We start from the raw sequence: 22,980 nt of genomic DNA, 5'->3' as shown, positions 1-22,980 counted from the left end.
TTTTTTTTTTGAGACGGAGTCTCGCTCTGTCGCCCAGGCTGGAGTGCAGTGGCCGGATCTCAGCTCACTGCAAGCCCCACCTCCTGGGTTCACGCCATTCTCCCGCCTCAGCCTCCCGAGTAGCTGGGACCACAGGCGCCCGCCACCTCGCCCGGCTAATTTTTTGTATTTTTTAGTAGAGACGGGGTTTCACCGTGTTAGCCAGCATGGTCTCGATCTCCTGACCTCGTGATCCGCCCATCTCGGCCTCCCAAAGTGCTGGGATTACAGGCTTGAGCCACCGCGCCCGGCCAGAAATAGGATATATTTCTTATGCTTATGATATAGCTCTGTCCAAAAGAGAAATGAGTGGAAATATTCTGTTGTAGTTTCTAGAAAATCTCAATAGGTAGACTCTGCATGCTTTCTGCCCCTTTTTCTTTAATTATTTTTCTATCTTTCTGTCTGGAATTTTGATGGGATAACAGGAGCTCTGGTTCTCATATTGGACTGTGGTAAGAAGGGCCTCCCCAGGCATGGCAGAGCAATGGGAGGAGCGTGGGCCACTATACCAGCCTTTGACTGCTGGACTCTGTACTTCATTTAGTTGACAAATGTATCAGTCCATTCTCACACTGCTGTAAGGACATACCCAAGACTGGGTAATTTATAAAGGAAAGAGGTTTAATTGACTCACAGTTCTGCAGAGCTGCAGAGGCCTCAGGAAACTTACCGTCATGGCGGAAGGGGAAGTAGACATGTTCTTCTTCATAAGGTGGCAGGAGAGAGAAGAATGAGAGCTGAGTGATGGGGGAAGCCCCTTATAAAACCATCAAATCTCCTTTGGGAGGCTGAGGTGGGCGGATCACCAGGTCAGGAGATTGAGACCATCCTGGCCAACACGGTGAAACTCTATGTCTACTAAAAATACAAAAAAATTAGCCGAGTGTGGTGGCACACGCCTGTAGTCCCAGCTATTCAGGAGGCTGAGGCAGGAGACTCACTTGAACCTGGGAGGCGGAGGTTGCGGTGAACTGAGATCGCGCCACTACAGTCCAGTCTGGGTGACAGAGCGAGACTCTGTCTCAAAACAAACAGAAAACCACCAAATCTTGTCAGAACTTACTATCACGAGAATAGTATGGGGGAGACTGCCCCCTTGATTCAATTATCTCCCACTGGGTCCCTCTCATGACACGTGGGGATTACGGGAACTACAATTCAAGATGAGATTTGGGTGGGGACAGGGCCAAACCATATCAACAGACTAGAATCTTTTATCTTGTTTGGGCCATGATATACAGGTACAGGTCTTTGTTACATGCAGCCAGACCTTATCCTGACACACTATACTACAGATCAGTTCTAAGATCTTACGACTTCATTGTCCATCCAAAGATTGATCTTTGTATTCTTATTTATTCAGCCTTGTCAAGTCATCTACTCTCATCTTGGAGTTCTGTGTCAGGGTTTGATGCTGGCCTTATTCTGAATATTGATCTGGGAATTTACAGGCTTAACAGAATAGTCACCAACTGTTTTGGGGAAAACAGCTGTATTCTAAATTCCAGAATGTCATCATCCTTTTCTCATAAAGCCTAGAATCCCTTTAAGGTACCTTGGTGTATTTGGCATTTTCTTGAACATAATCCATGCAGATGGGGAAGCAGCTTTTTAATGGTGTTGGGAAGACAGGCACATCCTATTATGTAGTGCTCAGTGTGGATGTTCGATGCTCAGGGGCTTTTTGGGCCCTACACTTGGTGAGAAAGCTAATTATAAGTCACTGTTGAGCAGGATGAGAGACTTTTATTTTTTAAAATTATTATACTTTAAGTTCTAGGGTACATGTGCATAATGTGCAGGTTTGTTACATATGTATACTTTGGCCATGTTGGTGTGCTGCACCCATCAACTCGTCAGCACCCATCAACTTGTCATTTACATCAGATATAACTCCCAATGCAATCCCTCCCCCCCACCATAATAGGCGCCGGTGTGTGATGTTCCCCTTCCCGAATCCAAGTGATCTCATTGTTCAGTTCCCACCTATGAGTGAGAACATGCGGTGTTTGGTTTTCTGTTCTTGCGATAGTTTGCTGAGAATGATGGTTTCCAGCTGCATCCATGTCCCTACAAAGGATACAAACTCATCCTTTTTTATGGCTGCATAGTATTCCATGGTGTATATGTGCCACATTTTCTTAATCCAGTCTGTCACTGATGGACATTTGGGTTGATTCCAAGTCTTTGCTATTGTGAATAGTGTGGCAATGAACATATGTATGCATGTGTCTTTATAGCAGCATGATTTATAATCCTATGGGTATATACCCAGTAATGGGATGGCTGGGTCATATGGTACTTCTAGTTCTAGATCCTTGAGGAATTGCCATACTGTTTTCCACAATGGGTGAACTAGTTTACAATCCCACCAACAGTGTAAAAGTGTTCCTATTTCTCCACATCCTCTCCAGCACCTGTTGTTTCCTGACTTTTTAACGATCGCCATTCTAACTGGCATGAGATGGTATCTCATTGTGGTTTTGATTTGCATTTCTCTGATGACCAGTAACGAGCATTTTTTCAAGTGTCTGTTGGCTGCATAAATGTCTTCTTTTGAGAAGTGTCTGTTTATATCCTTTGTTCACTTTTTGGGGTTGTTTTTTCTTGTAAATTAAGTTCTTTGTAGATTCTGGATATTAGCCCTTTGCCAGATGGATAGATTGCAAAAATGTTCTCCCATTCTGTAGGTTGCATGTTCACTCTGATGGTAGTTTCTTTTGCTGTGCAGAAGCCCTTTAGTTTAATTAGATCCCATTTGTCTATTTTAGCTTTTTTGCCATTGCTATTGGTGTTTTAGTCATGAAGTCCTTGCTGATGCTTATGTCCTGAATGATATTGCCTAGGTTTTCTTCTAGGGTTTTTATGGTATTAGGTCTAACATTTAAGTCTCTAATCTATCTTGAATTAATTTTCGTATAAGGAGTAAGGAAAGAATCCAGTTTCAGCTTTCTACTTATGGCTAGCCAATTTTCCCAGCACCATTTATTAAATAGGGAATCCTTTCCCCATTTCTTGTTTATCTCAGGTTTGTCAAAGATCAGTTGGCTGTAGATGTGTGGTATTATTTCTGAGGCCTCTGTTCTGTTCCTTTGGTCTATCTCTCTGTTTTGGTACCAGTACCATGCTGTTTTGGTTACTGTAGCCTTGTAGTATAGTTTGAAGTCAGGTAGCGTGATGCCTCCAGCTTTGTTCTTTTGACTTAGGATTGTCTTGGCAATGCAGGCTCTTTTTTGGTTCCATATGAACTTTAAAGCAGTTCTTTCCAATTCTGTGAAGAAAGTCATTGGTAGCTTGATGGGGATGGCATTGAATCTATAAATTACCTTGGGCAGTATGGTCATTTTCATGATATTGATTCTTCCTATCCATGAGCATGGTATGTTCTTCCATTTGTTTGTGTCCTCTTTTATTTGACTACTAGGTACATAATGAAAGGAAGGCAGAAATAAAGATGTTCTTTGAAAGCAATGAGAACAAAGATACAACATACCAGAATCTCTGGGACACATTTAAAGCAGTGTGTAGAGGGAAATTTATAGCACTAAATGCCCACAAGAGAAAGCTGGAAAGATCTAAAATTGACACTCTAACATCACAATTAAAAGAACTAGAGAAGCAAGAGCCAACACATTCAAAAGCTAGCAGAAGGCAAGAAATAACTAAGATCAGAGCAGAGCTGAAGGAGATAGAGACACAAAAAACTCTTCAAAAAATCAGTGAATCCAGGAGTTGGTTTTTTGAAAATATCAACAAAATTGATAGACCGCTAGCAAGACTAATAAAGAAGAAAAGAGAGAAGAATCAAATTGACGCAATAAAAAATGATAAAGGGGATATCACCACCGACCCCACAGAAATACAAACTGCCATCAGAGAATACTATAAACACCTCTACGCAAATAAACTAGAAAATCTAGAAGAAATGGATAATTTCCTGGACACTTACACTCTCCCAAGACGAAACCAGGAAGAAGTTGAATCCCTGAATAGGAGGAGAGATTTTTATTATTTCCTCTTGTTCTTTTAGCTCAGCCTAACTTTAAAATAATCAATGTAGTGGCTTGCATAGTCTTCCTCACAAAGACAAAGTGTTAGGTGTTGCTTGTTTCAGGGTAAATATTGAGGTGAAGGACATGACATCTGCATCTACAAAAGCTGAATCATGGAAGCTAGAAATTGGAAGTGGTGAGGAATTTTTATGTCCTGTAGGCTGAGCTGTGGATTTTCCCTGGATTGATCTGTGTCAGCATGGAGACTTAGGATCCACCTGGACCCTCCAAATGTGTCGTCTTTCATAGATGAGATTAGAGAAGTTCAGAGAAATGAAAGAGGACATTTTGTTTTTTTGTAGCAGCCATTGTGGTGACTTATTGGGCATTCTCTCCTCCTCTGTGAAGACTGGGGTCTTCTCAGCCTTTGTCGGCCTGTAAAGTTCATTTGTGGTTTTTCAGTAACTTGGTGTCCTGGTTGAGGACATGTTCTGCAGGGGCTGTGGGACAAATAAAGGAAGATGATCATGAGGAACAAGAGCCAGGAAAATGGAGCTTAAAATGAAGTAGTTATCCAGAATTGGTGACACATTCCTCTGCTTTCTAGAGTTGGTTTCCCAAAGGAGATACCACAAAGATCCAGGTCAATTATATGATTTAAAAGATCCAAAGAGCCAGGATGAATGGGTTATGGGAATTGCTACTATCAAATTATCAGAGTTGGGTGTTAGACTTGGAAAGATTTTCCATCTTTGATATTCACTCTTCACATATGCCTGATCCATATTGTTGATTCTGAAAGTCTTTGCCTGAGTAAAGATTGTTCCTTGTAAACGTCCCTGAATTCTCACTGGACAGCTTTATGTTAAGTACTTTTGCTTGATTGAAAGCTTTTTCTTGTTGATGCTGCTGAAAGGAGAAGCTTAAAACTGGCAGCCGTATTATCTATGACTAGATGGTAAGCTTTTCGAAAGCATGTTAGTACTGAGGAATTCTAGCAAGTTTAGTGTCCACTTTGCCACTGACCATAAGACATGTGTCAGACCAGCTTGGGAAGTTAGGCAGCGTGAAAATCCTGGATGTTATAAACACAGTGATAGAATTGGTGTGTCACCTTTATTTCACTAATACTATCATTATTAGAATACTTAGAGTTCTGTAAGACAGACTTTTTTTTTTTTTTTTTTTTTTGAGACGGAGTCTCGCTCTGTCGCCCAGGCTGGAGTGCAGTGGCCGGATCTCAGCTCACTGCAAGCTCCTCCTCCCGGGTTCACGCCATTCTCCTGCCTCAGCCTCCCGAGTAGCTGGGACTACAGGCGCCCGCCACCTCGCCCGGCTAGTTTTTTTGTATTTTTTAGTAGAGACGGGGTTTCACCATGTTAGCCAGGATGGACTCGATCTCCGGACCTCGTGATCCACCCGCCTCAGCCTCCCAAAGTGCTAGGATTACAGGCTTGAGCCACCGCGCCCGGCCCCAAGACAGACTATTTTTAAAAATACTCTAGGCATAATTTTAGGAAGTTCCTGAGGTGATTTCCTAAAAAGAGGAATTCTTTATTTCTTAGTTTGGACTTCCATATCTTCAAACATGTCAACAAATAAAATATTAGTATGTCAAGTATCATAAAATATTTACTGAGTGTTGCTTTTGTTCTGGGGAACTCAAGACAGCTAAGAGGCCTAGCAGAAACAGTGCAAAGAAGAGCTTTGTTCCTTAATAATTTATTATTATAAATGCTCTCTGGCCTCGGTGGCATGTACCTGTATTTCTAGCTTCTTGGGAGGGGAGGCTGAGGTGGGAGGATCCCTTGAGCCCAGGAGTTTGAGAAAAATCGATGCCAGGTTGTCTTTTGGAGAAGCAAAGTTAAAAAATAAAATAACAAATGCTGTGAGCCAAGAGTCTTGGTGTCCAGCCACTAAATGGCAGTGTGGTCTTGGTTAGAACACTGAACCTTCCTAGAGCTAAGGTTCTTCACAGCTCTGTAAAGTGAGGGTTAGAATGAATGATGTCTGCAGTTCCAACTTTTGAAGTCTCTGAATGTTTTGTCTCAAATACATTCTGAGAAGGTCCCTACCCTCAAGAAAATTCAGCTTTTCTCTAGATTTTCTTCCATTTTGTTTAGTTCCAAAAGGAAAACTCCTTGTTGTTTACAAAGGATGATTTGACTGGAAAATGTGTTGTGCCAAAAGCAAAAGTCTCCTTCAATCCCACAACCTGAGAGACAGTCATTTTAAAAATAGGTATTAATTATTTGGACTAATTTCTATGCATGAATTAGTATTTTTTGTGATACATATATAAAGATACATAAGTGTGTGTGTGTGTGTATATATATATATATTTATATGTATCATTCATACTATACTGAAGCCTTGCTTTTCTCATGTAGCAGTTGAGATAATGGGTATCTTTCTGTGTCCATACATACAGACCTACCAAATGGAGTGCCACTGATTGAATGTTGTGGTTCACCAAAACACATTTTGGCCAAATGATCAATATTTGGCTAAAGTTAAAGCTAAATATCATTGTTGTAAAATGGACTACTGGGATACGAGAAAAAAACGGAAATTAAAGAATATATTAAAATTTTAGTAGCCAGATGTAGACAAATGGGCATACTGATTTCTGACTACTGTGAGCTATTTGATTCTTCCTATAGTCACCATACAGTACACTACACCTTTGCAATGCTAAAGTTGCTAGCTTTTAACTGAGGTGTCTAGAGGAACAAGATGTTGTTTGGCTGGCTCTGCCAGAATAGAGTACTGATGATGGTAATGTTGTTCCTCCGCAACTACGCTTGTCTTCTCAAATAGTAACTGACTAGGTAAAGACTTTCTCTCCTTATCAACCCCTACCCTTGGAGATTTGTTTGATGGTCATGAGTTTCATGAAGCAATCCTAGAAACTGAAGCATTGTATACTGCTTGAAACATTCTTTTTGAATGTTTGCAGAAGCATATGTAAGATTGCTATCTCTTATATTTATTTCTAATTTTCTTCTTCTTTTTTTTTTTTTGGGATGGGGTCTTGGATCTTGTTCTGCCACTCAGGCTGGAGTGCAGTGGCACGGTCTCAGCTCCACTGTTGCCCCAGACTCCTGGGCTCAAGCGATCTCCCACCTCAGCCTCCAGAGTAGCTGAGGCTATAGGCGCGGGCCACCATGCCTGGGTAATTTTTTTTTTTTTTTAATAGAGATGAGCTCTCATTTTGTTGCCCAGGCTTATCTTGAATTCCTGGCCTCAACTGATCCTTCCACCTCAGCCTCCCAAAGTGCTGAGATTACAGGCTTAAGCCACTGTACATCCAGCCTTATTTCTATTTTTTTTATAGCATTTTTGCTTCTTCACACGATTATTTGATTTAAAAATCTCTTACTAATTTTGGCTCTAGAAATGTGGCAATAGAGGAATGTAATTGACTTTCAAAATACAACAGAATTGTCTCAATATCTCCTGTGTCTCAGCTTTGATTGCAAGCATGCCAACTTCACCATTGTTGCTGGAATAGGATGAGATGAGGCTTTTTATCACGTAAGGAAAATGTGAACTCTTCATGTACATCAGTTTTGCTACCTCCTTCCCCCTTTTAAACAGATTCCAGTAAATGCCTTCATCATAAGCAGTCATTGAATTTGTGGGCCTAATATTTTGGTATTCTTATCTACAAAGTAGTAGAATATTATGGGATTTTTATTGTTTTTTAAGCAGGCTATGTAATAGTCACCAGCTGCTCTTCCATCTTGTTTGAGGATATTGTATAAGTATACAACAAGTCTGTTCTCCAGTCTTCTGTAAGTCATACAATTAGTCTTTAATTGAAGAAGAGGGAAGACACTGCTTTGAGCTTCCTAGTTCTTTCTAGTGCCATTCTTTTCACTATGCTCCAATTAATTCAGGACACACAGCTGTTGAATCTTATGAGTCCTAAGACACATGTCTCCATGTTTGTTCCCTTGTCAACTACAGTCGGCTGTTACTGTTCTTTTCTGGTTTTCTTCTACACTTCTTAGTCAGATTCACCATGTCTTTAGCATGTGAGAGACCAGGAACTCTTCTGGCAGACAGATAAAGCTGGAGCAGAATGGAATGTGCTGTGAATACCCCATGCTATCTTACTTAAAGTAGGTTTCTAATTGTCCATGCATGTCCAAATGTCTGGTATATAAGATATAAAAGTAGCACATTTGGTAAATCACCATACTTTGTGTGTATGTAACAACGTAACACAGAAGAATTTTGGTAATGTGTTTTCCAGAAAGACTTTTAGTTCTAGGATTCATAGTTTCAACAGGTTTGTACACTTTCATCTTCAGTGCGAGAATCAGAGTGGTTGGTATTCTGTAGTAGTCATTTTACTAAGTTTATTACTTAAAATTAGCCAGGAAGACCAGTTGAGCCTCAGAGGTCATGGCTGCAGTGAGCTGTGATTGTGCCACTGCACTCCAGTCTGGGTGACAGAGCGAGACATTATCTAAAACATAATAATAAAATTAGCCTCTAGGCCACATGCAGTGTCTCATACCTGTAATCCTAGGTCTTCGGGAGGTTGAGGTGGTAGGATGGTTTGAGGCCAGGAGTTTGAGACCAGCCTGGGCAATATAGCAATACCCCATCTCTACAAAAAATAATAATTTTGCTGGGCATGGTGGTGTGCACCTGTAGTCCCAGAAACTTGGGAGGCTGAGATGGTGGAAATCACTTGAGTCTAGGAGTTTGAGGCTGCAGTGAGCTCTGATCATGCCACTGCACTCCAGCCAGGGTGACAGAGTGAGACCCCATCTCTACTAAAATAAAATAAGCCTCTATATGCTTTATCTGTAAGGATTTTTTAAAGCCTTCTTTAAATTGTGTTATATTTTGAAGTTTTATTCCTGAAAACAAAATGTGTTATATTTGGGTAACTCATTTTTCTCCAACATTTTCTTCTTTGTATTCTTTATGTGTATTTTATTTTGTGTGCATCAAAGATGACTTCATGGATGTCATTGTTTATGATGTTATACTTTTTCCTGTTCTTGAAATTTTGACATGGCAAAATTACAAAATCCATGTCTCATGTCCCCAATATCTTAATCTCTGTGGATCTTTTTCAGTTAACTCTTGTTTCTTTTTTCTTTTCTCTTAGTTTTCTACTATTTTGATCTCATCTTTTGGTAGGCCTGATCATTTTTAATGAATTTTGGACATTGTAAATTAAAAATTGTAGAGATCATTGGAGGATATTGATAGTGTCATTTTCCTCCAAAAATGATTTACTTTTGCTTGTAGGCAGGATCAGAGATTGAGCTGACTCACAGCTGGACCTCAGACTTGGTGAGGGCTGGTCAATGCCTACTTTACTCCTCCTTACAGGATGCAGTTATCAGCGGGTCCTGCCTGAAAGCCTTGGTTTTCCAAGACTTCCTCATCCATTGGCCCCGAACTCCAGTTTTTGTCTACCTGGTGCTGTAAGACTGGCAGAGCTTTCTTCAGCTTTACGACCTCCTGGGTTGTTTTTTAGCCTCTGCATTAGGGAGATACGCAGCCCTAAATGTTAGCCTAACCTCCTTGTATGCTTCTCTTCTCTCCAGGAATTTTGTCCAAGTCCTCAATGCGTTGGTAGCTCTGATACCTTCAGATAAAACTTTTGGGGTCTTTTTGGGTAGGGGTGCCTGGTTCCTCATTCTCAGCAAGAACACTGGTGGAATAGGATAGTCATTGTTGGAATTTTACCTATATCTTTAAGTGAATATTCAGATATTAAAAATAAGTATACATAGCATGCCTTATTTGCATACTGAATCTTGTACCAATTACATATTAATCTGTGAAATCATATGATCATTTCTAATATAGAAGTTCCAGAATGTCAAAAACAACACTCAATAAAGCATTCAGCAATTTGGCCAGTTTTAAAAAAATCTACTAGATTTTAAATTCATACATCAGTCATTTACTTCATATATATTAGCAATCATATTTCACATATTCTCCCCTTTTCCTATTTTCCTACTGGGTTGCTTTATTCTAATTGATTTGTGGAAGTTTTGTATCTAATATACAAAGATCTAATATACAAAGAACTTCCACATATTCTTTGCCAATAATATGTGCTACAAATATTACTTCTCAGCCTGTCATCTTTCGAGTTTGTTTATACTTCCTGTAATTCAAAAAATTTTATTTTTATGTATTAAAATTTTTTCAGCAGCCAAAATTTGCCCTCCTGTTTCTAGATAATAATAAATTCATCCCTGCTTTTGCGTTATGATTTCCTTTTTTTCTAAACATTTAAATACCTGATTCATACAAAATATGTTTTACATCTGAGAAATGAGATACTGGGAACTAGCCTAGTTCTCACATGGCTGGTCAGTTGCTTTAACACCGTGAAAGTGATTTCTCCACAGATCTCATCTGCCAATCTTACGATATCTAAGTATCCATATACCTGGGTCTGTTTCTAGACACTCTTCTGTGCTTATTTTTTTCACCAGTGACTATCCATTTTATTTATTGAGACTTTTGAATACATTTTTATAATCAATAAGACAACTTCTTTACCCTTTTTAAAAAAGCATGTCTTAGTTTCATATATTTTAAAAAAGGAATTTGAGTAGTTTTGACAAATGAAATCTTTTTGGGATTGAATATTGAATTTGTAGACCTCATTAGGTGAAATTGGTATCTTGATACTGTTGAGTTTTTTGTCTTTCTAAGTTTTATTTTTTAAAGTTTCTTTTAATAAATGTTTATTCCTGATTCATTCCTAGGAATTTTTTGTATGTTATTGCTATTATGAATGAGATACTTTTTTCCATTTTGTTTTGTTTATTTATTTATTTATTTTGAGACAGAGTCTTGCTCTGTCACCCAGGCTGGAGTGCAGTGGTGCAATCCTGGCTCACTGCAGCCTTCGCCTTCCAGGTTCAAGCAATTCTTCTGCCTCAGCATCCCAAGTAGTTGGGACCACAGGTGCCCGCTACCACCCCTGACTAATTTTTTTTTTTTCCCCCCCGAGACGGAGTCTTGCTCTGATGCCCACGCTGGAGTGCAGTGGCACGATCTCGGCTCCTCAGCCTTCTGGGTTCAAACAGTTCTCCTGCCTCAGCCTCCAGAGTAGCTTGGGATTACAGGCATGTGCCACCATGCCTGGCTATTTTTTTTGTATTTTTAGTAGAGATGGGGTTTTACCATGTTGGCCAGGCTGGTCTCGAACTCCTGACCTCATGATCCACCCGCCTCGGCCTCCCACAGTGCTGAGATTACAGGAATAAGCCACCGTGTCCAGCCTAATTTTTGTATTTCTGGTAGAGACAAGGTTTCACCATGTTGGTCAGGCTGGTCTTGAACTCCTGACCTCAAGTGATCCACCTGCCAAAGTGCTGGGATTACAGGTGAGCGCCACTGCACCCGGCCTATGCCATAACTTTTGAGGGATCAAATTTATTTACCAGTGACTAAGATTAGTGATTTTATCTTTTTATCTTGGTCCTTACGCCATTTGGTAAGATGAAATGCACTAAAGATTAATCTTACCAAATGTTAACGTTGTCATCTGTGTGTTTTGTGATTTTGGAAATGGAGTTGGAGGTATGTTCCAGTTTTATCCTTGTCTCTCCCTTTGAGTTTGAGCACTTCAGAAATGGCACTTTTGCTCTAGCAGGGAAATTCAGAGAACTGAGAGTTTCCTTTGGCTTTTGCATAATTTTTTTTTTCCCTGTTCCTAGGGGACTCCTTCTCACAGTTCCGGTTTGCTGAGGAGAAAGAATGGGATACTGAAGCTTCTTGTCCAAAACAGGTAAGGTAAGAGTTGTCTTAAGTGTGGACTGGCTTTTCTTCAAGGCTGAAGGCTAATACCTTTTACATTCTTGTGACAGAGTCTTCATGTAGAAAAGAGTAGAATTTTTATATAGTGTACTCTCAGCTAAACTTTTCAGAACATTTTCAGGGGGCTGAAATTCCACAAGTCCTTGAAGCGAGAGTACACTTTTCTACCTGGCCACCTGTGTGAATTATGCGGCACACATGGACTGGGTCTCGAGGTAGAAACTCGATAGCTGTGATTTTGACAGAGTGGATTACTTTGCCATTTGGTCTTCCTCCTCTGCCGCTCTTTGACGATTCCCTTTAGAGTTGGAAATTAGTTTTCTCTGTCACTGTTTTTGGTGTTAGGTTGAGAAAACCCTTAACCTTATAGCTTTAAATAATACTTCTACAATTAGGAGAATAGAAGTATAAAATAAGGGCAAATATTGTAGAAGTCTTTCATCAAGTTTCCACTAATTCTTTTCATATAAGAGATGACAGATATTTTCCCCCTTTTAGGATGCACATAGGGACATAGTGGTGGCTTGTGATATGCTCCCCAACTCCAGGGCCAGAGCATACTGTCTGATAAAGTGATTAGCATCTGCCCCCAGCTTCAGAGAGGTGGCTGAAGCTGCAGATGTCAAGCCCATAGGCAGTGTCCTCCCTGTTCTGCTCCCAGATCAGCATATGCACTGTGGGTGGCTTGTTTGATCTCTGGGCCAGTTTTAAGCTCACTTGTTTGGGATGGCCTCTGACTCATACAGATTATGAGGAGGGGAGTCTCTTGGAAAATGACTGCCTGGCACTTTACAAAGAGCGTGTTATATGTGCCATAGAAAAAGGTGAGAATTACATTTGTCTTTGCTAAGTCTGGGTCTACGCCTGAGGTACTTGTTAGAATTCTAGGACACAGCGAAGATAGATTGTTGAGGAATATGGTAGAAGCCAAACAATTTGCATTTCATCTCCTTTTGACCACATTGATTACCAAAGAATATTTCAAGTAGCTTCAGAGTTTCAAATAATTCTAAGCTTTGTCCTTCATCAGAACATAGAGCACTGGTTTACTAAATGTTTTTATTAAAAGGAGCTTATTCAAAGTGAATGAGACAGACCCTGCCTGTTCATTGCTCTTGGCCCCTTACCTGGGCACACTGGCTGACCTGTAGTATGGTAGATGTTCAACAGATACTTACCTAATACGTGCACAAGAATACAACCTAAAAGGGTGCGATAAATGAATTAACAGTACTTGGAGAGATAGTTACTTTGCACTGGAAGTGATTGGAATTGGTACCGTGGGGAAAAGATCATTTGAATGGGTCTTGGTGGACAAGCGTGCCTCTGGTAGGTCCTGTCTGAGGAAACAACATGAAAATGGGTAAGATCAGGAAAATGAGGTTACCCTCAGAGAAGGGTGTGGCCAGAGTGTAGTATTCCCAGGGGAGGAGGCCTCAGTGGCAGGCGTGGGCTAGTTAGTACCAGCAGTCTCAGACCTGAGTGTGAATTCTGGATCTAAGACTTGGGTAAACTTTTTCCTTCTCTGTTGCTTCACTGGTAAAATGGAGGTAATAAGAAGGACTAAATTAGATAATAAATAAAAAGCCCTTGAGTGCAGTTCCTGATGCATATGAAACACTCAAAATGAGCTCTTTTATTACTCATATTATTTGTTAACAAAGTTTTGTTTAGCAAGAATATGGAAATGGTTAGATTTAATTTCAGCCGCATTGGGAAGGATGGGGAGGGATTGAACGGATGAGATGAGAGGTTAGGGGCGGGGAAACTGATAAGGAAGATGTGGTGTTGGATGAATGGGAAAGAGCGAGAGCCCGAGGGCGTGCAGCCAGTGGGCGTGGGACACAGGTTACTCACAGACAGGACTTGAGCGGAGGATGGGATCCACTGTGGTCACTGGCCAGATGTGAGACACAAGGACAAGAAAGATTTGCAGTGACACTATGCTTTCTAGCTTGAGTAACTAGGTGGGTGGTGGTGCCATGAATGGAACAAAGTAAGAGCAGAAAGAAGTTGTTTGATTTTGAACAGTTCGAGTTGGAGGTAGGACATGTCTGAAACTGAATTCATTTCCCCATCAAAACAATTTCCTGTCTGACTCAACTCCTCACTAAATTTTCTTCCTTGTTGATGTAAGAGAAAAAACTGGATATATATAATATATAATACATGCTATATTATAATTAGATACTATATGTTGAGTGCATTATATATTATATATTATATATATGTACACACACATATATATGTAATTTGTTGTTCCTTATACCATCCCATGTCCTCAGTGTGACCAGTGATGCAAGACAATAGAGAGGGTCCGGGCGCAGTGGCTCATGCCTATAATCCCATGATTATAGGGATCATGGGAGGCCGAGGTGGGCAGATTCCCTGAGGTCAGGAGTTTGAGACCAGCCTGGTCAACATGGTGAAACCCCGCCTGTACTGAAAATACAAAAATTAGCTGGGCGTAGTGGTGCAAGTCTGTAATCACAGCTACTTGAGAGGCTGAGGCAGGAGAATTGCTTGAACCAAGAAGGTGGAGATTGCAGTGAGCCGAGATCATGCCACTGCACTCCAGCCTGGGCAACAGAGAGACTCCATCTCAAAAAAAAAAAAAAAAAGGAAAAGTAGAAATACGTTTTGTCTTTGCGGTTAAAGGGAGTGGGAGTTTGACAGGGAGACATGTCCAAAATCCTCAAGGGAGTCGTGGTAGGAGAGGGACCGGGTGTCATGGCTTGGACTTGGCGTTCATTGCTCTGTGGCGGATACACAGGGTGAAGGGACACAGGCCAGCAGTCAGGGTGCTCTGATCTAGCTGTTGGCCTCCATGACCACAGGCGTGTTGGTCTCTTAGATCCGCAAGTGGGATTCTCACAGCTTTCCTTTGGACAGGGTGGGCACCATGTAAAGAGGGGATGAGTGGGAAGATAATTTCCCTGGGTGAACAAACAGATTTATTTTTTAAATCACCTCGGTTTTTAAATTCCAGATTAAATTTCTGTTGACATGGTGACTTATCCAGTAGGACTTCTTTGAGCAGCTGCTGGGGGCTGAGCGAACTGCTGGGGGCTGAGTTATATGCCGCCGTTCCTGAGGGCCTGGCTTTTAAAGGCAGATTCCTGGCTCCCACCACCCCGACCACGCCCACCTCACCCAGAGAGTCCACTTCTGTGGGTGAGGCCTGTGAACCTGTATCTTAAAAAGCTGCCCAGCTTATTACTCCACCATACCGTGTACACATGGTCTCTGGGCCCCAGGCGCATATGGACAGTAAGTCCTGTAGATTCTGGGGAAGATGTAATGGTCTGATTAAAGGCTATGTTTCTTAGCTGCAAAGTGAAGTATATAGCAGGTTCTTTTCTCACTAAAGAGTGTGCCTTTATACAGATACTGAGACTCAGAGCTAAGATTCCTGGCTAGAGAGGAAGCTTCAGGCTTGCAGATTCTTACAACACAGACAGGGTCCTGTGCACACTGATGGCAGAGAAGTGGGACAGAAAGGCTTTGTCCTATAGTCAGGACTGGCTCCCCTCTCCCAGCATTGGCGTGTCTCCTTTCTCTTTACACCCCACCCGCCACAGCATCCTTAGTGGGTGTTGTCTGCTCCTGTCTGTGGCCGGATGTCGTAGGCCAGGTCCTCTACTCCAACTGCGAGTGGCTGCCAGGGTTGACCAGGTTGACATGGGAGCTGGGTTACCCAGGCAAAAATAATGCACCGAATACTTTAAAACATGTAGAAAATGCTGATTTATTATTATTCCAATTAAACCTATTTTAAAAATTCACAGTTTAGCATTAAAAGCAATTCACTGCAGCTAACTTTATTATCTAAGGCTTTCTTAAGCTTCAGACCTTTGTGGGGCAAACTGGTGACCAAAAAAGAAAGCCTTCTTACAAAGTGGCTTTAAAAATTTTTTATTTTATTTTTTGTTTTTTGAGGAGACCAGCTCCTTTGAAATCTTCACACCACCTGTCAGCCCCATCTTCACTGCCTAAATAGCCCTTTCCTCTTCTATCCAAGGCCAGCAGTCTGAATTCAGGGAAGGGATCAGGTTAGATTTCATTAAATGCTTGCTTTTCTTTCAGCTTATTAGTCATTGCAAAAGACTCCACAGTTTCCAGGTTACTGGGCACGCTTCTTTTTTTTTTTTTTTTTTGAGCTGGAGTTTCACTCTTGTTGCTCAGGCTGTTGTGCAATGTCACGATCTCGGCTCACTGCAGCCTCTGCCTCCCAGGTTCAAGCAATTCTCCCTCAGCCTCCTGAGCAACTGGGATTACAGGCATCAGCCACCATGCCCGGTTAACTTTTTGTATTTTTTAGTAGAGACAGGGTTTCACTATGTTGGCCAGGATGGTCTCAAACTCCTAACCTCAGGTGAATCCACCTGCCTTGGCCTCCTGAAGTGCTGGGATTCCAGGCATGAGCCACTGCGCCCAGCCTGGACAGTCTTGATGGGAGGGTGATCATTGCCCTGTTTGCTCTGACAGTGTGAGCTGTGGCTCAGGAAGGTAGCTTTGGTTTTACTGATCATAATGTGGAGATGCAGAAACTTTTAACACATCAAGTGTGATGTATGATGTGTCTTATTCCTAGCCAGATACCTCCAGTGGATTATTTATTTACAGTTTCTTCTTTTATTTCCAAAAGGTCATACTTAATTGTCACCTGATATTTTCTTTTTAATCTATGTATAGAATTCAGCATTTTACGTGGATAGTGAGTTATTGGTTCGAGCCCTTCAAGAGCTGCCTCTCTCCCTCCGACTCAACGTTGCTGCTGAACTGGTCCAGGTAAAAATCCTGAAGCCGTCTTCGAAGCGGGTGGATTAGGGCAGGAGGAGAAAAGAGGGAAACCCTTCCCTCGGCAGGATGTCTGTGTCAGCTTCCCTTTATAAAACTGAAGGTTTCATATCAAGGTAAAGTTTAAAGGAGAATCCAAAACGTTTTCGAGGTTACTTTTTTACATTTTATATTTGAAACATTTTAAAGGATCAAATGTAGTGGAATTGAGTGAAATGTAAAATATAAAGTCTGGCTATTTTACTCAAAATATTTAGGCATCATCCTGCTGTGTGTTCGACACTAGGGACACAGTGGTGAACAGGCAGACATGGTTCCTGCCTTTCTGGAACTTCATCTATTGGGAAAGATGAATATTAATCAAATAGTCACACAAACATATACAAACTGTAATACGTCGTGTGAAGTACAGTGTTTTTTTAGAGTAAGTCAGTTTCTCGTGTGGTGTGGTTAGGAATGGCTTTCCTGAAGCAGTCATAGATGAGCTGAGGTCTAAAGCATAAGGACATTTGAGCTGGAATTTAAACGAGAAAGACCCACTCAGCTCTGCATTAACAAAAGCGACGCTGCTGCCGAGTAGAGAAGACTGTGGGGACGGAGTGCATGCGTGGGGGTGAGTCTGCATGTGCAGGTGCACACGCGCAGAGCAGGTGAGGGAGGCACATGGGGAGGCTGCTGCACAGGTGCAGGTGGGTAGTACTGTCGCTTGGACTACAGTAGTGATGGTGGAGATGGCAGAGATGTACTGAGGTCTTTCAAAGGTACAATTAACAGGATTTGGCGATATGTTGGAAATTGGGAGAGAGTGGTCAATAAAAAATTCAAGATTTTCCAAATTGTGCAACTCAGTGGTAGGCAGGATCAGGAAGGGTGAGTTTTGGACTTGATGAGTTTGTGCCTCTGAGATATCCAAGTGGAAATAATAGTCAACTGGATATAGAACTATAAAGTTCAGCATTAAGGACTAGACATACACATTCAGGAGATAACAGGATGAAGTGGTAATTGATGAACTAAGAGACGGGGAGGCCCGAAGACTATGCCATGAAGAGCTTCAAAATTCTGGCACAATTAAAAAAAAAAAGACGTACTGATTCTATTTTACATATAATCCTAGCAACTGAAATTATCAACTTCCTTCTGCGGCTGAATGTGATGCTAAGCTTGAGCGTAGCAATGAATTGGTTACCCACCCATTTGCTGTAGTGCATTTACTAGTCTAACATTTGGGGCAGCAGGCAGAGTACAGGGATGGAGGACAGTTAGGGACAGGGTAGAGAACTAGAAAAAACTGCATTTGCCACTAATGGGGGAATGTCCTGGGGAGTCTTTGGAAACATTTGGGGGTGTTTGGGAGAGCTCTAGTGAGATGTCCAGTGATGTTCAAAGTTCTGAAGTGCTTGGCTTGATCTCACAGGATGAGGAATGTTTAGCAGAACTCACCAGGGAAAGGCTGAGATAAAGGCTTCAGGACTCAGGACAGAGAGGAAGTGGTGGTTGTGAGTGTTTGAAAGTGAAGGATGTAATGTCAGTGGCAGGCATTAGAGTAAAGGTATAAAATAATTACGTGACTTTGAAATCCTGGTTAAATCACTTAAAAACATTTCTCCCCAACCCATGCTGCAGCGCAGGATTCTCTACCTTGTCCGCACATTAGAATCACCGGGGGAGTTAAAAACAAACAGACACCCACCCCAGACCAATTAAATGACTCTGAGATTAGAACAGAGGACTAAGTCCCAGCATTGCCCCGTACAGCTGACTATGCTGGACATCTATTCCTGTTTGTATATAAAGCCATACCGTCTTCCATGTCTGCTCAGGATGTTTATGTAAAAATAAGGGGTCAGGACCTCCAGTGGAGGTTGAACTTCTGAACCTGCCCCCTGTGAGGCCTTGCTAGTCCCCGGAGCCTTCCCTCGAAAGCAGTGATTCTCAGCCTTAGATTGTAACCTTATATTACAGTCACCGGGGGAGTTTGTCACTTTTATTAAAGTATCACATCGATTCAGAAAAATGCACATGTGAGTATAACCATGGAATGAGCATCCGGATAAAGACTCAGAATATTGTCAGCACCCCAGAAGCCACCGTTCAGACGCACTCCAAGTCACTGTCTCCCCAAAAGGCACTCACTCGCCTAGCCTCTAATACTGTGGTTTGTTTTTGAACATTTTACAAATATAATCATCGAATTGTGTGTATTTTCTTTTGTGTCTGGCATTTTTTACTCGATGTTGGTAAGAGACTCTTCCTGGTGAATTTGTTCCTGTACCTTTATATTAGTGCACTTAAATACAATGAACAGATCTGATTTGCTAATTACTTCTTGGGGACATTTTACAGATGTTCATGTCTCATTACAGATTTAAGTGTTAAAGCCACATAGACCTGTGCTCCTCTGGCAGTTTTCAGGCCAGCGCTAGGAAGACATGGATCTTTTAATTCCAAATCCGAGTTAGTTAGCACGTGGTCGAGGTGGGGAGAGTGGGAGGCACAGTGCTGGCATGTCTCAGTGAGGTCTCCCACATTTACCCCAGATGTTAGGAAGGGTGCCCGCCAGGGCCTGGAAAGGAGCCACTTTGTGAACTATCTGAATTGAGTTTCCTATGTCACCAAGTTTGATGGCTTCCTTCAGCCTCCTATGTATTTACTTAAGCGAAGATGGCAAGACTCACATTTTTAACTCACTTTTTATACTTCTCTTTCAGGCCACAGTTCCTTTAGAGCTTCCTCAGGTGAAACCAAAGAGAACTGATGATGGCAAGGGATTAGGGATGCAGTTAAAGGGGCCTTTGGGGCCTGGAGGAAAGGGGCCCATCTCAGAGCTAAAATCTGCGGCTGCTGGCTGCCCTCTGTTGCTGGGCACAGACAACCCAAGACCGGGTCCTTCAGCGGATTCTCAGAAACCCACTTCCCCACTGCAGTCAGCAGGAGACCATTTGGAAGAAGAACTAGATCTGTTGCTTAATTTAGATGCACCTGTAAAAGAGGGAGATAACATCTTACCAGATCAGACATCTCAGGACCTGAAATCCAAGAAAGATGGGGAGGTGGTCCAAGAGGAGGAAGGTATGGCTTTCCTTTTATTCCCCATGAATCTTGATTCTGGTGTTTTTTCAAGAACAGCCCCACCCGCATCACATCCGCACACATCCCTCTCGGTGTCTGACATTGATCCAGTGTTGTCCACTGACATCTATTTCTGTGCTCACATCTCTGCTTCACCCTGAGCTGACCTTTCTGACAACCTTCCTCTCACTCGACACACCGAGCTTCCAAAGCTGCTACCTGCCTGATTGCAGTAGAAACCTGGGGCTGCAAATGGAATTTCTGCTATCACAAGGCATTGGGATACCTGTAGCCTTCAGCCGTTCGGCAGTGGACCTTCTACTCGACTGACAGGCCACCTCTTCGTACTTTTTTCTTGCTATTTCAATCTTACATTTTGACAAAAGAACGTCACATTCTACTTTCTGCATGTCCTGTGAGAGGTGGCCCATCTGGTGTAGAGGGGCCCGGGGTGACTGCCACATCCATGTATTGCATTTAAGATCCTTGAATTTTCCAGGACTGCTACAATAATAGTAAAGAGAAAACTGAGCTGTTGGTCTTTAAAAAAAAAAAAAACAAAACCAACTAGCAAGGTGTGAAGTTCAACTTCAGAATAGAGGGAATCCTCTACCCAGCTTTTTTGTTCAGATGTGACTGTATCATCTTAGGGAGTAACAATGACGAGAATGTTTCCCCTTGTTGTAAGGAAAGTAATAATTAGGGCTGGATTCTATCTGGGAACAAACCTGAGGGAAGCATCTGAGGGTGTTAACATTGTTTTTATTTCCCCAGTTTGTGCAAAACCATCTGTGACTGAAGAAAAGAACATGGAACCTGAGCAACCAAGTACATCCAGACATGTTACCGAGGAAGAGCTGGAAGACTGGTTGGACAGCATGATTTCCTAAAATGGGGAAAAAAAAGTGCCTGAAGCAAATCTTGGTTGCCTTCTAAGGGCAGGTGGGCATAAGGCTGTCCTTCAGGAACAGCCAGTTTACAAGCATGCCCCAAGCTAGTGTGTTCCATTGTGCTCACAGCAGTAAATGCCTACCTCTGTGTTTGACATCTGAAAGAATACATTGAAGCAGCTTGTTGCATTTGTTTTTCTGGCTTAGTAATCGAATAGATTCCCTCAAGGGTGGGATATATACTCTGGCCCTTGTTTCTAGCCTCCTTCCTTGCAGTGTTTACAGCATAGCAGGTGCTGCTGCTGATTAAGAGAATAGATGCAAACAAACAAGGCTTGCATTTGGCCAAAATAAACAAATGCTAGTCTGTCCAGTTTTTCTTTCTTTCTTGTGTGGGGCCCTGGGCAATTTGTCGCATGTCCCCTTTCCCAGCAGTCACAGAGGAGCTGTAGAATCAACCAGAAGTGGTACATTCCAAGAGGCCAAACCACAGAGATGTTGGTATGTATTACTTTATTGCAGTGGGCACTTCATTGTATTTGAGGAGATTCACCTCAACATAGCAGCTCCACTACTTACAAGGACCATAAAGCATTACTCCATTTTGGCATAAGGTTGAGATTTTTTCTGAAGTTTCAGTACAGTACTTTTCTTCTAATAACAGCAGTTGACCGCTGTTACTAAAAAAACTTGTATGAATAGCCTTCAAGTGCAGTTTCATAAAGTAAGACAGAAGATCACAACTAATGAATGGAACTGTCCTTCTGGAACACAAACATAAAAAACTTGCATAGCTATATCTAAAGAGGTTTTAAGGCACTTAATCGATATTTCAGTGTCGACAAAGTGTCGGGTTTTTTTCCTATTTCTTTAACTGCTTAAAGCTTTTCTGGATACAGTCACTAGCAAGTACCATGGGAAAAAATTAATTAGACTGCAGTTAACATTATCTTTTGTAGTTCAGACCCTATGAGTCACAAGTTGGATACCATGGTGACATTCAAGTGTTTAAAATTTCAGGTATTACACACATTCGAGACTTCATAATTCACTAGCCCTTTCCCTAATGCTCCCATCCCAACAAACAAAAACTTGAAGGCATTTGCCTAGAGATGACTTGATTCTTCACCATCCTTAACATTTCTTAAACATTTTGACAGGTTCTCTCCCACAGTATATGTCCATTAGGCACAAAAAGCCAAATCAGTTTCAAAATAGCACAGATTTTTAGCAAACAGCTTTTTTAAGGGAGGCATTTAGAAAATGTCACATTTCAGATATGTTACAGAACTGTAAAAGGAGGACTTTATTTCATGGGAAGTTGACTGTCCAGAATTGTGGCGCTTCTTTCATTCAGATTTATCCAAGCTGATCTTCATACTGTTTACGAAAGCAGTCACCGGCTGGGAAGAAATCCCAGCACCTTTCTTGGTACATCTTCCAGACATAAGATTCCTGAAATGGGAACAACGGGTGCTTATTTCTAAACCACAGTAAGCGAAAACCCAGTTTGTTTTTACCCTCTGATGTCTGCACATTCATTCTTGCTCTATTCTGCTGTTTGGGGAGCAAGAAGCCGTGTCTCCCTGACACACGCTGGCAGGGAAGCAGAAACATCCCCTTGTGCCCCAAACAAAACTGAAACCAACCAATGTTTGCCACTAAAACGACTTAACGATTTAGCAATAAGCTGATTCCACGCCGTTGGTGGAGGACGCAGGAATGCATGAGGGAACGTTTATTGCTAAATCCAGATCTGGAAACCGGCGACTTCTGCCAAAGACAGATATTTGATATGTTTGGTATTGATATTTGAATAATTTGATAACTGACGTTTTCCTCCCTTGTTCTCTACCTTTACGTTTCTTTTTCACATTTAGTCACAAAATTTGACACATCCTCTCACATGCACACCTCCAGGCTCCTGTGTCACCCACACATGAGCTCCTTATCTTTCTTAGGCTGTCTCTCACTCCGTTGTACTCCGATTTTTCTGCTTTGTTACAGCCACCCACTCCATTCCTCATTGTCTTTTTCCTCTGTAATGTTCTCCCCACCTCCAGCTCTTCTAGTCGGAAGCAGTAGCTATAAGCGTTTGGAAAATGTCAGTGTTTGTTGGGAAGGATAATCAGGAGGACCTTGGCTTCTTACTAAGTCACAAAAAGGTCATGGAAAAATGCATACATGGGATTAATGGGGCCATCTATCTATTTCAGATAGCCTATGCCCTACGCAGTCTCAGGGTTTAGCAAAGGGAGATCTAACACGGGTGTATGATTCTTAATTGAAGGCATTTTGTTTCTCACCTGACCCGTGTGCTCTGTTTCATCTTTATTAATCAAATACATCAGAAAGAACCTGCAACGAGG

At 41.8% G+C, this 22,980-nt stretch overlaps 2 protein-coding genes across 3 annotated transcripts in view; one reads left to right on the top strand and one right to left on the bottom strand.

Moving 5' to 3' along the window:
- AVEN (apoptosis and caspase activation inhibitor) overlaps window positions 1–20,984 on the top strand; it is a 187,882-nt gene extending 166,898 nt beyond the window's left edge. Inside the window, exons 3-6 of the mRNA XM_025390219.1 lie at window positions 11,750–11,820; window positions 16,545–16,640; window positions 19,361–19,721; window positions 20,496–20,984. Of these exons, the coding sequence (XP_025246004.1) occupies window positions 11,750–11,820; window positions 16,545–16,640; window positions 19,361–19,721; window positions 20,496–20,611 (644 nt within the window). The 3' untranslated portion in view covers window positions 20,612–20,984. The remainder of the gene's footprint in view (window positions 1–11,749; window positions 11,821–16,544; window positions 16,641–19,360; window positions 19,722–20,495) is intronic.
- A 125-nt stretch (window positions 20,985–21,109) lies between these two features.
- The window catches only part of RYR3 (ryanodine receptor 3), a 584,152-nt gene continuing 582,281 nt past the window's right edge, over window positions 21,110–22,980 (bottom strand). For both annotated transcript variants that reach the window (XM_025390215.1, XM_025390216.1), the window contains 2 exons: window positions 22,918–22,969; window positions 21,110–22,066 (listed from right to left, as the gene is read on the bottom strand). In XM_025390215.1, the coding sequence (XP_025246000.1) occupies window positions 21,971–22,066; window positions 22,918–22,969 (148 nt within the window). In that variant the 3' untranslated portion in view covers window positions 21,110–21,970. The remainder of the gene's footprint in view (window positions 22,067–22,917; window positions 22,970–22,980) is intronic.

Source organism: Theropithecus gelada, chromosome 7a (genome assembly GCF_003255815.1).
Source record: "Theropithecus gelada isolate Dixy chromosome 7a, Tgel_1.0, whole genome shotgun sequence".
In the NCBI taxonomy this organism is placed as follows: Eukaryota; Metazoa; Chordata; class Mammalia; order Primates; family Cercopithecidae; genus Theropithecus; species Theropithecus gelada.
This window is presented reverse-complemented; position numbering and strand designations above follow the sequence as displayed.